The sequence below is a fragment of the Oncorhynchus masou genome, chromosome 17 (assembly GCF_036934945.1).
Source record: "Oncorhynchus masou masou isolate Uvic2021 chromosome 17, UVic_Omas_1.1, whole genome shotgun sequence".
NCBI lineage: Eukaryota > Metazoa > Chordata > Actinopteri > Salmoniformes > Salmonidae > Oncorhynchus > Oncorhynchus masou.
In genome coordinates this window covers 44,639,518-44,656,733 of record NC_088228.1, presented here as the reverse complement: position 1 = coordinate 44,656,733, position 17,216 = coordinate 44,639,518, and the positions used below count along the sequence as shown (strand labels likewise).

Genomic DNA, 17,216 nt, shown 5'->3' with positions numbered 1-17,216 from the left:
CCTTCGCTCTCTCTCCCCCGCTACACTTTCCTCTTCCATCCTATCATCTCTTCCCTCTGCTCATACCTTCTCCAACCTTTCTCCTGATTCTGCCTCCTCAACCCTCCTCTCTTCCCTTTCTGCATCCTTTGACTCTCTATGTCCCCTATCCTCCAGGCCGGCTCGGTCCTCCCCTCCCGCTCCGTGGCTCGATGACTCATTGCGAGCTCACAGAACAGAGCTCCGGGCAGCCGAGCGGAAATGGAGGAAAACTCGCCTCCCTGCGGACCTGGCATCCTTTCACTCCCTCCTCTCTACATTTTCCTCCTCTGTCTCTGCTGCTAAAGCCACTTTCTACCACTCTAAATTCCAAGCATCTGCCTCTAACCCTAGGAAGCTCTTTGCCACCTTCTCCTCCCTCCTGAATCCTCCTCCCCCTCCCCCCCTCCTCCCTCTCTGCAGATGACTTCGTCAACCATTTTGAAAAGAAGGTCGACGACATCCGATCCTCGTTTGCTAAGTCAAACGACACCGCTGGTTCTGCTCACACTGCCCTACCCTGTGCTCTGACCTCTTTCTCCCCTCTCTCTCCAGATGAAATCTCGCTTCTTGTGACGGCCGGCCGCCCAACAACCTGCCCGCTCGACCCTATCCCCTCCTCTCTTCTCCAGACCATTTCCGGGGACCTTCTCCCTTACCTCACCTCGCTCATCAACTCATCCCTGACCGCTGGCTACGTCCCTTCCGTCTTCAAGAGAGCGAGAGTTGCACCCCTTCTGAAAAAACCTACACTCGATCCCTCCGATGTCAACAACTACAGACCAGTATCCCTTCTTTCTTTTCTCTCCAAAACTCTTGAACGTGCCGTCCTTGGCCAGCTCTCCCGCTATCTCTCTCAGAATGACCTTCTTGATCCAAATCAGTCAGGTTTCAAGACTAGTCATTCAACTGAGACTGCTCTTCTCTGCATCACGGAGGCGCTCCGCACTGCTAAAGCTAACTCTCTCTCCTCTGCTCTCATCCTTCTAGACCTATCGGCTGCCTTCGATACTGTGAACCATCAGATCCTCCTCTCCACCCTCTCCGAGTTGGGCATCTCCGGCGCGGCCCACGCTTGGATTGCGTCCTACCTGACAGGTCGCTCCTACCAGGTGGCGTGGCGAGAATCTGTCTCCTCGCCACGCGCTCTCACCACTGGTGTCCCCCAGGGCTCTGTTCTAGGCCCTCTCCTATTCTCGCTATACACCAAGTCACTTGGCTCTGTCATAACCTCACATGGTCTCTCCTATCATTGCTATGCAGACGACACACAATTAATCTTCTCCTTTCCCCCTTCTGATGACCAGGTGGCGAATCGCATCTCTGCATGTCTGGCAGACATATCAGTGTGGATGACGGATCACCACCTCAAGCTGAACCTCGGCAAGACGGAGCTGCTCTTCCTCCCGGGGAAGGACTGCCCGTTCCATGATCTCGCCATCACGGTTGACAACTCCATTGTGTCCTCCTCCCAGAGCGCTAAGAACCTTGGCGTGATCCTGGACAACACCCTGTCGTTCTCAACCAACATCATGGCGGTGGCCCGTTCCTGTAGGTTCATGCTCTACAACATCCGCAGAGTACGACCCTGCCTCACACAGGAAGCGGCGCAGGTCCTAATCCAGGCACTTGTCATCTCCCGTCTGGATTACTGCAACTCGCTGTTGGCTGGGCTCCCTACCTGTGCCATTAAACCCCTACAACTCATCCAGAACGCCGCAGCCCGTCTGGTGTTCAACCTTCCCAAGTTCTCTCACGTCACCCCGCTCCTCCGCTCTCTCCACTGGCTTCCAGTTGAAGCTCGCATCCGCTACAAGACCATGGTGCTTGCCTACGGAGCTGTGAGGGGAACGGCACCGCAGTACCTCCAGGCTCTGACCAGGCCCTACACCCAAGCAAGGGCACTGCGTTCATCCACCTCTGGCCTGCTCGCCTCCCTACCATTGAGGAAGTACAGTTCCCGCTCAGCCCAGTCAAAACTGTTCGCTGCTCTGGCCCCCCAATGGTGGAACAAACTCCCTCACGACGCCAGGACAGCGGAGTCAATCACCACCTTCCGGAGACACCTGAAACACCACCTCTTCAAGGAATACCTAGGATAGGATAAGTAATCCTTCTCACAACCCCCCCCCCTTAATGATTTAGATGCACTATTGTAAAGTGGCTGTTCCACTGGATGTCAGAAGGTGAATTCACCAATTTGTAAGTCGCTCTGGATAAGAGCGTCTGCTAAATGACTTAAATGTAAATGTTAAATGTATCTCATTCCCTACATTTAAAAAAAGTAGAAATCCTTTCTCTCTGTGATGTCACTACAGAGGACCTTTGAGAGGCTTCAGTCACATCAGAGAGAATCTGACATCCCAGCTCACACACTCATTACAGAGATGAGCTATAGACACACAAACACATACGCACTGATGCATGCACACAAACGGACACAGCACAATTTCACTGTAAACTTATACTGAAAAGGTGGCCTCTGTAATAACCATAATGTGAGTTTGTTTATAATCCACTGAGATGGAAATAAATTGTCAAATTTGACAAGAATCCAATTATTATGAAAACTAGCAGGCCATTAACACTTTCCAACCTTTGAGGCCTGAGCAGAGTCACAGAGCCACTGACCACAAACACAGCTGGAAGTGCAGCTGGAGGGACAGTGTGGAGTTAACTTGTAATACAATGGCACCACCAGAGGGCAGCACATATACATGAGTCCCAATGCATGGTACACCACCTAATTTGTTGTGCCTGTCAAAACTATACGGAAAGTCTACAGCAGTGGGGTGAGTCTCATAAACCACGGTCCCATCCACAGTTTTATGCGAGTCAAGACATACCATATAAAAACAAATCATGACGGCTGTGATGGAAACAGGAAGTTTCCATACAACAGATCACTTGTTCTTTCGATATTGTGGGATCTTTTGGTGTCTTTAAAAGGATTTTTACAAGAAAATATTTATGCACAAATATTGATATAATAATTATCATACAGAAGTAAATATGGAGTCATGGTGTGTGGTCCTCCCACTACGACTAGGGATTGGCCTACCGTGCAGTTTATTAGGCTACAGATGAAATAAGTTACGATGAACTTCACAGGGTGGTGAAAGTGCTGAGCCTGATGCTCCTTTCCAATAACTATCAAGGGTTTTATTCTGGTGACATGATGATCGATGATTGGCTGCTCTTTTTACAACAAAAAAACATTCTGGCTCTTATCCATAATATCATCATCTAAACTAGCCTACCTGCAGACCACTGTATCCGCGAGATGTTGGCTAGAGCGAAAGTACCAAGACCAGAGTAGACACATTTGCAATTTAAAACTGTTTTTATGGCAAAACTCAGTAGAGGTGAAAATGCTGCCACGAACCGGCTCAAAGCCGAAATGCGATGGAAACTATTTGAACATTAGATTCTTATTGAGTACATGAAAACTTGCATTTCGTATGCGCTACGTAACCACTCGCATATTTTTATCTGCAATGAGCCAGTTTGTTGGAAACACCACTGGTGGGTTTCAGATTTTAGAATATTCGCATGAAAATATGTTGCAAACTGGATGGAAAGCTAGCTACTATCAGTATCTATACACCAAGTCACTTGGCTCTGTCATAACCTCACATGGTCTCTCCTATCATTGCTATGCAGACGACACACAATTAATCTTCTCCTTTCCCCCTTCTGATGACCAGGTGGCGAATCGCATCTCTGCATGTCTGGCAGACATATCAGTGTGGATGACGGATCACCACCTCAAGCTGAACCTCGGCAAGACGGAGCTGCTCTTCCTCCCGGGGAAGGACTGCCCGTTCCATGATCTCGCCATCACGGTTGACAACTCCATTGTGTCCTCCTCCCAGAGCGCTAAGAACCTTGGCGTGATCCTGGACAACACCCTGTCGTTCTCAACCAACATCATGGCGGTGGCCCGTTCCTGTAGGTTCATGCTCTACAACATCCGCAGAGTACGACCCTGCCTCACACAGGAAGCGGCGCAGGTCCTAATCCAGGCACTTGTCATCTCCCGTCTGGATTACTGCAACTCGCTGTTGGCTGGGCTCCCTGCCTGTGCCATTAAACCCCTACAACTCATCCAGAACGCCGCAGCCCGTCTGGTGTTCAACCTTCCCAAGTTCTCTCACGTCACCCCGCTCCTCCGCTCTCTCCACTGGCTTCCAGTTGAAGCTCGCATCCGCTACAAGACCATGGTGCTTGCCTACGGAGCTGTGAGGGGAACGGCACCGCAGTACCTCCAGGTTCTGATCAGGCCCTACACCCAAGCAAGGGCACTGCGCTCATCCACCTCTGGCCTGCTCGCCTCCCTACCATTGAGGAAGTAAAGTTCCCGCTCAGCCCAGTCAAAACTGTTCGCTGCTCTGGCCCCCCAATGGTGGAACAAACTCCCTCACGACGCCAGGACAGCGGAGTCAATCACCACCTTCCGGAGACACCTGAAACCCCACCTCTTCAAGGAATACCTAGGATAGGATAAGTAATCCTTCTCACCACCCCCCCTTAATGATTTAGATGCACTATTGTAAAGTGGCTGTTCCACTGGATGTCAGAAGGTGAATTCACCAATTTGTAAGTCGCTCTGGATAAGAGCGTCTGCTAAATGACTTAAATGTAATGTAAATGTAATGTATCTATTATGTACCTGCCTGTATCCTCTCCCATGTTACGATACGTAGTGTCAGAGGCTGGTGGGTCTGAATTGAGTAACTATCATTCCAATTCCAATTGAATTTGAAATTCCAATGAAATGATTGAATTCACTCATGAAGTGAAGAATTTACATAGCATTACATTCTAATTTAAAACATCTTCAACTCATGGAATTGGAATTGAATTGGAATTCAACTGTTTTGACTTTTTGAATGAGAATTGAATTGTAAAAACAAAACATCTTTGGAATTGAATTAAATTGGAATTGAATATTTTTTTGAAGAGTGTAGACTTACATGACGACAGGACACTTCTGCCCCCAGATGCACTTGGTGGTGTACTCTGCCTTCACATAGGTGGCCATGCCGTCCTCAATCGTACATGTGATGTTCTTCTGGACCACATACGCACAGTGGTTTCTGTTGGAGATCAAAAGAGAGAAGAGAACAACAACAAAATACAATATCATCGAGTGCTCAATCTGACGTTGTGTCTCCTGTAGGACTTTGTGTACTAAAGCTGTCTATAACAACATTAGAGACAGTTGCTAATCCAACACACACAGCTGCTTTTCATAACGACCAAGGAATTCAATCATTTTGTACCACATTTTCTGAAAGTTTAGTGATGAAATGTCCAATGACACTTGATTCTCCCATTCAGTGCACTATACTTTAGGCCAAAATAAAATGTGAAGACATGTATGTGTCATTGAGATTTCCCTCATGAAAATAAAACATACTAATCGAGCGATTTATGTGATTTAAGTTAATATGTTAACATAAAATTAAACACGTGACAACACGTTAGCACATGTGAGAACATGATCTCATGTGAAATTGATGTGAAATACATGTGACAACATGGGGATGCAAAATCTCAACATCTGATAACATCAAACTTCACGTGACAATCACACAATTATTGACTTGATTCCGGGCAACTTGCAAAATGCAGAAATGTATTCTTGCCAATACATCTGTGGTTGATCTCTGTCATGGCCACATACCTGCTGGCAATGCAGGAAATTCCTCTTAATGGCATCATAGAGGTTATGAGTTCAAATCCCAGGTGTGGTTGTGTCCAAGTGTGCTAACCAATGTTGAGGTCAGTTCCATTTACATTCAATTCAGAAAGTAAACCAAAATCCACTTTGACATTTTACGGGAATTAGAATTGGAATTTCTGTGTACTTCCTGAATATAGTTAGTTGTTGTATATTTTGAGTACCAGGATGTGTACTCATAGCATGTGCGTACCAATTTGTCATGTGTCTTCACTGACATTTTCAACCTCTCCCTGACCGAGTTTGGAATACCTATTTCTGTAATACCTGTTTCAAGCAGACCACCGTAGTCCCTGTGCTCAAGGAAGCGAAGGTAACCTGCCTAAATGATTACCGCTCACGTCAGTAGCCATTGTTGTGTCTTGACTATCATTAATGTGGTTGACTGTTATTTTATAAAATATTTACATACCATGTAAAATTATTATGCAACAATTAATTAAGTAGTAATCTGGGGCACCATGGAAAAAGTTATTTAACGAGTTACTATCTCCCAACTAAACTATAAAGACAAATATCTCTTACATCAGTCAATTCATTAATTCTTATTTACCTTCAGTCTCATTCTGAATTGCACAAAATCCTTGGATGTCTGCACGAACCCTAGCATAAATGATGAATCAGCGATATACAAATTTATTTATTTACTAACTAAATAATCACATAGAATTACATAAACACACAAACAGAATAGCGTACACCTTGATTACTACATAATGTAATGAAAAGTCCCTAGTGGACTAAACCCGATATGACGACTTGGAACACAATGGAAATGGGTGGGGACAGATAAAGATCGGGAAAGACAGAATGGATCCACTACATACAGTTGATAACTACGCTCATTCAAAAGAATTGCAAAGTACACTACTGTTCAAAAGTTTGGGGCCACATAGAAATGTCCTTGTTTTTTAAAGAAAAATTATTATTTTGTCCATTTAAAATAAAATCGAATTGATCAGCAATACGGCGTAGACATTGTTGATGTTGTAAATGTCTATTGTAGCTGGAAATAGATGATTTTTTAAATGGAATATCTACATAGGAGTACAGAGGCCCATTATCAGCAACGTTGTGTTAGCTAATCCAGCTAATCCAAGTTTAGAATTTTAAAAGGCTAATTGGTCATTAGAAAACCCTTTTGCAATTATGTTAGCATATTAATGCCCATGATTTCTGAATGTTTGACGAGCACGTGTCCACATACTTTGGTCATGTAATGTACAAACCTAAAAAGTAACTTCTATTGTTATTACCAACTTTGTAAAAGTAGCCTACATAAAGCCTTCAAATAAAAACTTAATTTCGGTCTGGCCTGAAGCTTGCTCTAGCAAACTTACAACATTGTAGAAAATAATCTGGGCCCTCAGAGTTTCCCTTGCCAGTGAGCTCCGGACAGACATAGCTGTAGGCTATTTGCGTAAGGGATAAGAAGTAATCAGGTAGGCCTATTTTATGAAGTTTCCACTGGATCAGAGGATGACATTTTCCCCCTTCATGCTGAGTGGTTATCGAAAGGGAGAGAGCTGGAAAGATCTTTCAGATACATTGAGGAACAATTGTCATTCTCAATAGATGTAAAAACAGACTTTGTTTGCTTGCTATTTGAGAAGCTCCACAGCTCCTTAGTGGTGGTGCATTTAGAGAATCAGAAATACTATCAGATCCCCGAATGGGCCTATAGGCCTACTTCTATGTGAAATCAAGTGAGCATAGTCAACATTGACAGGAGCGCTGCAAACAAAAGAGAATGATTAAATTGACAAAACTGAAAATAAATACAATAAACCAAAACATGTTTCTCATAAGCGTAACATAGGCTGTGCGGTCTGCAAACAACTTGTCCACTCCGACAATGAGAGCAAAAATAATATATTGAATGCATTTACAGAAATTACCTGTCTCCTGTGTTGTGACTCTAGGGGCAGTATTTTCATTTTTGGAGAAAAAAAAAGCGTTCCCGTTTTAAACAGGATATTTTGTCAGGACAAAATGCTAGAATATGCATATATATAGCTTTGGATAGAAAACACTCTAACGTTTCCAAAACTGTAAAGATATTGTCTGTGAGTATAACAGAACTGATATTGCAGGCGAAATCCTGAGAAAAATCCAATCAGGAAGTGCCCCATGTTTTGAAAGTGCTGCGTTCCAATGAGTCCCTATTGAGCTGTGAATGCCCTATCAACCAGCTTACGCTTTTTATGTATTCCCCAAGGTGTCTACAGCATTGTGACGTAGTTTTACGCATTTATGTTGAAGAATACCCGTAGGCAGCTACATTGCGTAAGTGGTCACATGATGGCTCCCAGAGAGATTCTCGCGTAAAATACAGAGGTAGCGATTACTCTAATCGGTCCTACTGAAAAAACGAATTGTCCCGATGGATATATTATCGAATAGATATTAGAAAAACACCTTGAGGATTGATTATAAACAACGTTTGCCATGTTTCTGTCGATATTATCGAGCTAATTTGGAATATTTTTTGCAGTTTTCGTGACTGCAATTTCCGGGCGATTTCTCAGCCAAACGTGAAGTACAAACGGAGCTATTTCGCCTAAAAAATAATATTTTGGGAAAAAAGGAACTTTGCCTATCTACCTGGGAGTCTCGTGAGTGAAAACATCCGAAGTTCATTAAAGGTAAACTATTTAATTTGATTGCCTTTCTGATTTGTGACAAGGTTGCCTGCTGCTAGCAAGGCATAATGCTATGCTAGGCTATCGATAAACTTACACAAATGCTTGTCTAGCTTTGGCTGTAAAGCATATTTTGAAAATCTGAGATGACAGGGTGATTAACAAAAGGCTAAGCTGTGTCTCAATATATTTCATTTGTGATTTTCATGAATAGGAATATTTTCTAGGGATATTTATGACCATTGCGTTATGCTAATTAGTGTCAGGCGATGATTACGCTCCCAGATCCGGGATGGGGAGTCACAAGAAGTTCCTAAAAAGCGTTGTAGATTATTCATTTTGTAGAAATGACAGGAATTAATGGTAAATGTACTACTTCTAGTACACAGTACCAGTTTAAAGTTTGGACACAAAAACTCTTGAATGAGTACTTCTTTTATTTTCTTCATTGCAGAATAATAGTGAAGACATCAAAACTATGAAATAACACATATGGAATCATATAGTAACCAAAAAAGTGTAAAACAAATCAAATTACATTTTTAATTTGAGATTCTTCAAATAGCCACCTTCTGCCTTGATGACAGCTTTGCACACTCTTGGCGTTCTCTCATGAGGTAGTCACCTAGAATGCATTTCACTTAACAGGCCTTCTTAAAAGTTCATTTTGTCACACCCTGATCTGTTTCACAATAATTTGAGATTGTAGAAAATAGTAAAAATAAACAAAAACTCTTGAATGAGTGTTCTAAAACTTTTGACTGGTAGTGTATATTTTATATACACCTAAAATGTATTTCTATTCAAAACCATACCTAACCATAACCCTAACCCTATCCCTAACCCTAAACCTAACCATAACCCTAACCCTATCCCTAACCCTAAACCTAACCATAACCCTAACCCTATCCCTATCCCTATCCCTATCCCTAACCCTAACCCTAACCCTAACCCTAACCATAACCCTATCCCTAACCCTATCCCTAACCCTATCCCTAACCCTAACCCTAACCCTATCCCTATCCCTATCCCTATCCCTAACCCTAACCCTAACCCTAACCCTAAACCTAACCCTAACCCTAAACCTAACCCTAACCCTAACCCTATCCCTAACCCTAAACCTAACCCTCACCCTAACCCTAACCACTAACCCTTTACCCTCACCCTAATTGTAACCTAACACTAATTGTAACCCCTTAGCTTATAGCCTTCGTCCTCATGGCGACCTTTCCCATGTCCCCTAAGCTTAGGGGTTATGGTTTTCCTTATTTTACTATCTTTGTGGGGACATTAAGTGGGATTAAGTCCCCACAAGGATAGAAGAACCCCACCTATATTTCCACTGCCCTGGAGACAGCTAACTCAAGTCATATATCTGCTGTTGTGGTCTGCCTGTGACATATCCCTTAGGAACAGACAAGGACAGCAGCGGCTGTGAACGAATACTATATTGAGTGACAGATCTGGTCAGTAAAGAACAGAGATACAAAGGGACCCCTCCCTGTGCAACTGGGTCCTGGACATCCTGACTTGCAGGAGGTGGTGAGGGTAGGAAATAACATCTCCACCCTGCTGATCCTCCACAATAGGGCCCCATAAGGGTGCCTGCTCATATTCACCCACGACTGCGTGGCCATGCATGCCTCAAACTCAATCATCATGTTTGCAGACGACACTACAGTGGTAGGCTTGATTACCAACAACGACGAGACGGCCTACAGGGAGGAGGTGAGGGCCCACGGAGTGTGGTGTCAGGAAAATAACCTCAAATTCAACGTCAACAAAACAAAGGAGATGATCGTGGACTTCAGGAAACAGCAGAGGGAGCACCCCCCTATCCACATCGACGGGACAGTAATGGAGATGGTGGAAAGTTTTAAGTTCCTCTACGTACACATCACGGACAAACTGCAATGGTCCACGGGCTATGTACAGGTGCAGCGATCTGTAAGCTGCTCTGACAGCTGGTGCTTAAAGCTAGTGAGGGAGATAAGTGTTTCCAGTTTCAGAGATGTTTGTAATTTGTTCCAGTCATTGGCAGCAGAGAACTGGAAGGAGAGGCTGCCAAAGAAAGAATTGGCTTTGGGGGTGACCAGTGATATATACCTGCAGGAGCGCGTGCTACGGGTGGGTGCTGCTATGGTGACCAGTGAGCTGAGATAAGACGGGGCTTTACCTAGCAGAGACTTGCAGATAACCTGTAGCCAGTGGGTTTGGCGACGAGTATGAAGCGAGGGCGTACAGGTCGCAATGGTGGGTAGTGTATGGGGCTTTGGTGACAAAACGGATGGCACTGTGATAGACTGCATCCAGTTTGTTGAGTAGAGTGTTGGAGGCTATTTTATAGATGACATCACTGAAGTCTAGGATCGGTAGCATGGTCAGTTTTACGAGGGTATGTTTGGCAGCATGAGTGAAGGATTCTTTGTTGCGATATAGGAAGCCGATTCTCAATTTAATTTTTGATTGGAGATTCTTAATGTGAGTCTGGAAGGAGAGTTTACAGTCTAACCAGACACCCATTTATTTATAGTTGTCCACGTATTCTAAGTCAGAGCCGTCCAGAGTATTGATGCTGGACGGGCGAGCAGGTGCGGGCAGTGATCGATTGAAAAGCATGCATTTAGTTTTACTTGTGTTTAAGAACAGTTGGAGGCCATGGAAGGAGAGTTGTATGGCATTGAAATTCGTCTGGAGGTTAGTTAACACAGTGCCCAAGGAGGGGCCAGAAGTATACAGAATGGTGTTGTTAGCATAGAGGTGAATCAGAGAATCACCAGCAGCAAGAGCAACATTATTGATGTGTACAGAAAAGAGAGTCGGCCCGAGAATTGAACCCTATGGCACACCCATAGAGACTGTCAGAGGTCCGAACAACAGGCCCTCCGATTTGACACCTTGAACTCTATCAGAGAAGTAGTTGGTAAACCAGGCGAGGCAATCATTTGAGAAACCAAGGCTGTCGAGTCTGCCAATAAGAATGTTGTGGATGAGATGGATAGATAGGGAGGAAGGGGGAGGTTGAGGGTGAGACGGAGGGATATGGAGGAAGGGCGAGGTTGAGAGTGAGATGGTGGGGGAGTTTAAGGGGAGATGAAGGGGAGATGAAGGGGGAGGTGGAGGTATAGGGAGGAAGGGGGAGGTTGAGATGGAGGGATATGGAGGAAGGGTGAGGTTGAGGGTGAGATGGAGGGGGTGGGGGAGCTTAAGGGTGAGATGGAAGGGGAGGTTGAGGGATAGGGAGGAAGGGGGAGGTTGAGGTTGAGATCGAGCGATGTGGGGAAGGAGAGGTTGAGGGGAGAGAGTGACTGAGGAAAGGGAGAGAGGGTGTGTGAGATATAGTGAGCAATGGTATGGTGAGTATATTGTGTAGGTGTGGGTCGGGGTGAAAACTGTTAAGTCAGACCCTCTCTCTGAGGGAATTAAAATGAGGAGAAGTAAGGGTGAGGTGGGTAAAACAGGGGGTAAAGGCTAAGTTGGGCTGGGTCAGGGTTAGTCTCCCTGGTGAATTAGGGTAATGAGGGGTGGGGAGGGAGGGGGAAGGGTAAAGACTAAATTGGGCTGGGTCAGGGTCTGTCTGCTGGGGCTGGTAGAGGAAAGGGGTTGTCTCCCTGGTGAATTAGGGTAATGAGGGGTGGGGAGGGAGGGGGGGGGGTAAAGACTAAATTGGGCTGGGTCAGAGTCTGTCTGCTGGGGCTGGTAGAGGAAAGGGTTTCTCTCCCTGGTGAATTAGGGTAATGAGGGGTGGGGAGGGAGGGGGAGGGTAAAGACTAAGTAGGGCCAGGTCAGGGTCTGTCTGCTGGGGCTGGTAGAGGAAAGCAGCAGGTAGCTGGGCTGCTGTCCAGAGTGGTACAGCTCTCAGGGGAAGCCAAGCAACAGAAAAGGACAGAACGGAAAACCCCCAGGGCCAAACAACAACCTGCCATATGGAACTCTCTTTCTCTACAATGGAGAACATCGCAATGTTCTTCACAGTCATCACAGCAATGTTCTTCACAGTCATCACAGCAATGTTCTTCACAGTCATCACAGCAATGTTCTTCACAGTCATCACAGCAATGTTCTTCACAGTCATCACAGCAATGTTCTTCACAGTCATCACAGCAATGTTCTTCACAGTCCCATCTTTCAGCATCACTCCTTTTAAGTTTTTTGATCAAATGAGGAAAAGGGAGAAAAACCCCAGATCCAGCTACTGTATGTTATCACTTGAGTAAGTATTTGGTGATGACAAGAAAATATTAAAAGCTTTACTAGCATTAGAGCACAAAGAATGTAGCCACATTCTGGCCCCTTACTGTAGATCTACTGTACAGTTGAATTACTCTGAGGCTGGAATTCAGTCAAATTTACCACAGTCATTGACAAACTTAAGTCACACACAAACACTTCCCACTGGGCATAAAATAGTTGAATCAGCGATCAAAATAATATGCTGTTTTGAGGGTGACATTTCAACCACAGGTTTATGTCATCAAAGTCACCAAATTTCAAAATAGACAAACCTATAAAATACACTGAATATACAACATTTTAAGGACACCTACTCTTTCCATGACATAGACTGACAAGGTGAATTCAGGTGAAAGCTATGATCCTTTATTGATGTCTGTCTGGGTGAGTACTGGCGGCAGAGAAGTCAGGCGCAGGAGAGCAAAAACTGTGTTACAGCGGTGCAGTTTAATAATAAAAATCCCCAAAACAGAATAATAAATACAATGGGTACAAAACCCTCCGTCGCCACCAGAATAACGTGCACAAGCACTTAAAATAAACAATTCTGGAAAAGGACATGGGTGGAACAGAAGGATAATACACAACATTTAACGATGGAGTTGAAACCAGGTGTGTGGGAAGACAAGACAAAACAAATGGAAAATGAAAAGTGGATCGATGATGTCTAGAAGACCGGCGCCCTCAAGCCAATGTCTCCACGCCTTCAAGGCCTTGACGACAGTCAACATCTCCCGGTCCCCCATGTCATAGTTTCGCTCCGCCAGGCTGAGCATCTCCCAGAAGAAGGCACGGGGCGGAGCTTCGGTGGCGTACCCGAGCGCTGATGGAGCATAGCTTCTATCCCAGCCTCGGAAGCATCCACCTCCACTATGAATGCCAAAGAGGGATCCGGTTGGGCCAGCATGGGAGCCGAGGTAAATAGAGCCCTCAGGTGACCAAAAGCCCTGTCTGCCTCAGCCGACCACTGCAAACGTACCAGGCCCCCTTCAGCAGTGATGTAATGGGAGCCACTGCCTGACCAGAACCCCGGATAAACCTCCGGTAGTAGTTGGCAAACCCTAAGAACTTCTGCACCTCCTTTACCGTGGTGGGAGTCGGCCAATTACGCATGGCTGCAATGCGGTCACTCTCGATCTCCACCCATGAGGTGGAAATGCGGTACCCTAGGAAGGAGAAGGACTGCTGGAAGAACAGGCATTTCTCAGCCTTGACGTACAGGTCATGCTCCAACAGGTCGACCAAGCATTCTGCGCACCAGGGGCACATGCTCGGCGCATGTAGCGGAGTATATCAGAATGTCATCAATATACACCACTACACCCTGCCCGTGCAGGTCCCTGAAAATCTCATCTACAAAGGTTTGGAAGACTGATGGTGTATTCATCAACCAGTACGGTATGACGAGGTACTCATAGTTCCCTGTGGTGGTACTGAAAGCCATCTTCCACTCGTCTCCCTCTCAGATACGCACCAGGTTGTAAGCGCTCGTGAGATCTAGTTTGGTGAAGAAGCGCGCCACGTGCATTGACTCAATCGCTGTGGCTATGAGCGGTAGCGGGTAACTATACCTCACCGTGATCTGATTTAGACCTCGATAGTCAATACATGGGCGCAGACCTCCATCTTTCTTCTTCACAAAAAGAAACTCGAGGAGGCGGGTGAAGTGGAGGACCGAATGTACCCCTGACGCAGGGATTTGGAGACATATGTTTCCATAGCCGCCATCTACGCCTGTGAGAGGGGATACACGTGACACCTGGGAAGTGCAGCGTCTACCAGGAGCTCTATTGCACAATCGCCCCGTCGATGGGGTGGTAATTGAGTTGCCTTCTTTTTGGATAAGGCAAGAGCCAAATCGGCATATTCAGGGGGAATGCGCATGATGGAGACCTGGTCTGGACTTTCCACCATAGTAGCACCAACGGAAACCCCTAAACACCTACCTGAGCACTCTCACAACCACCCCGTGAGAGCCCTCTGTTTCCAAGAAACAGTGGGGTTATGACAAGCTAACCAGGGTAGGCCTAGCACCACAGGAAACGCAGGAGAGTCAATAAGGAAGAGACTAATTCTCTCCTTGTGACCTCCCTGCGTCACCATGCCCAGAGGAGCGGTGGCCTCCCTAATCAACCCTGCCCCCAATGGTCAACTATCTAAGGCGTCAACGGGAAAAGGCACAGCCACGGGAACAATGGGGATCCCTAAACTTTGGGCGAATTATCTATCTATAAAATTCCCATCCGCGCCTGAATCGACGAGCGCCTTATCCTGGGAATACGGGGAAAACTCAGGAAAAGTGACATACAAAAACATATGTGCAACAGAGGGCTCTGGGTGAGAATGGTGCCGACTAACCTGGGGTGACGCCAGAGCGCCCTGCCTGCTGCCTCGATACCCAGAGGAACCAACCCAGCACCGACCGGCAGTGTGACCTCTGCGGCCACAGATGGTGCACGAGCTGGACCCCCTCTGGTCTCGGTGTGCACCGCCTCTCCCAGTTCCATGGGTATCAGAGAGAGGGGTGCGGGGGGATGGAATCAACAGACCCCGGTCTGGACGTCCGCGGGTAGCCAGCAAGTTATCCAGCCGGATGGACAGGTCCACCAACTGGTCGAATGTGAGGGTGGTGTCTCTGCAGGCCAACTCCCGACAGACATCCTCGCGCAGACTGCAGCGATAATGGTCAATCAGGGCCCTGTCGCTTCATCCCGCGCCGGCAGCCAGGGTCTGAAACTCCAGGGCAAATTCCTGGGCGCTCCTCGTCCCCTGCCTCAGATGGAAGAGGCGTTCACCCACCGCTCTAACGGCGGATGAACTCCTCAAATTGGTCCAATGCAGCATCTCCCTCTCTCCACACGGTGTTGGCCCACTCCAGGGCTTTCCCGGTGAGGCATGAGATGAGGGCGGACACCCTCTCACGGCCCGAAGAAGCTGGGTAGATGGTTGCAAAGTCTAGCTGCAACAGGATCTCCTGGCTGTTCGCAGCCGTCCCATCGTATTCCTGGGGAAGGGAGAGACAAATCCCACTGGGACCAGGAGAAGGAGGGGCGCGTAGTGGAGACCCCGGTTGTGCTGGTGGAGGCACTGGTAGAACTCCCTGACTTTCCCAGTTTAACTTTGTCTGGAAAACACGGTCCATGGCGGTGACAAGATGGTGGAGCATTGCTGCGTGCTCCTGGACGTGCTCCTCCACCCCTATACCCGGGGTACATGCTCCTGCTGACTCCATAAGTTTGGTCCGGAATTCTGGGTGTATACAGGCGGCAAAGAAGTCAGGCGCAGGAGAGCAAAAACTGTTACAACGGTGCAGTTTAATAATAAAAATCACCAGAAACAGAATAATAAATACAATGGGTACAAAACCCTCCGTCGCCACCAGAACAATGTGCACATAATTATAATAAACAATTCCAGACAAGGACATGGGGGGGAACAGAGGGTGCAATAACGGAATTGAAACCAGGTGTGTGGGAAGACAAGACAAAATAAATGGAAAATGAAAAGTGGATCGATGATGACTAGAAGACCGGCGATGCCGACCGCCGCCCGACCAAGGAGATGAACCAACTTCGGCGGAAGTCGTGACAATGTCACCTCTTAAATCTACTTCAATCAGTGTAGATGAAGGGGAGGAGACAGGTTAAAGAAGGATTTTTAAGCCTGGAGAAAATTGAGACATGGATTGTGTATTCTGAGGATGAATATGCAAGAAAATGGGATTTAAATGCCTTTGAACGGGGTAGTAGTAGGTGCCAGGCGCACCGGTTTGTGTAATGAACTGCAAAGGTTTTTTAACACTCAGCAGTGTCCCATGTGTGTCATTTGGTCCACCACCCAAAGGACATACAGCCAACTTGACACAACTGAAGGAAGCATTGGAGTCAACATGGGCCAGCAACCCTGTGGAACGCTTTCGACATCTTGTAGAGTCCATGCCCCGACAAACTAAGGCTGTTCTGAAGACAAGGGGGGTTGTATCTAATGTTTGGTCAGATCTTCAGCATTATATTCACTATTAGAAAAAAATACAATAGGCTGGGCAGCAACGCCTAGTGGAGAATCGAATCTATCTACAGCTACCCTTTGGTCTCCCATGTTGTAATCTCATCGATCAACGTCTCAGCCAAATATGACCCAATTATCCACGTTTGAAATTACGTAGTTTGCCCGGTGGGTTGTTATTTTGTCACAAGCCTCAAGGCTGACGTTGAGGAGATCCTGCCTGGTAGTAGTAAGGTTTTAACCTACCCAAAATACAATCAGTGGCCAGTTTATTAGTTACACCCATCTAGTACCTGGTCAAAACTCCCATTGCCTCCAGAACAGCGTAAATTCTTCTGGGCATGGAAACATTGCTCAATTGGTATGAAGGGACCTAACGTGTGCCAGGAAAACATAGCCCACACCGTTACACGACCACCAGCCTATACTGTTGGCACCTGACAGGATGGGGCCATGGACTTATGTTGCTTACGCCAAATCCTGACTCTGCATGACGTAACAGGAACCAGCAATGTTTTTCCAATCCTACATTGTTCAGTGATTGGCCCACTGCAGCCGCTACTTGTTGTATT

At 46.3% G+C, this 17,216-nt stretch overlaps 1 protein-coding gene across 4 annotated transcripts in view; it reads right to left on the bottom strand.

The window, feature by feature from the left end:
* LOC135559087 (EMILIN-3-like) overlaps positions 1-17,216 on the bottom strand; it is a 77,971-nt gene that overhangs the window by 24,795 nt on the left and 35,960 nt on the right. For all 4 annotated transcript variants that reach the window (XR_010458435.1, XM_064993453.1, XM_064993454.1 and 1 more), the window contains one exon: positions 4,995-5,117. Coding sequence is in view for 3 of the 4 variants with exons in the window: in XM_064993453.1 (XP_064849525.1) it covers positions 4,995-5,117 (123 nt within the window). In the remaining variant the exon portion in view is untranslated. The remainder of the gene's footprint in view (positions 1-4,994; positions 5,118-17,216) is intronic.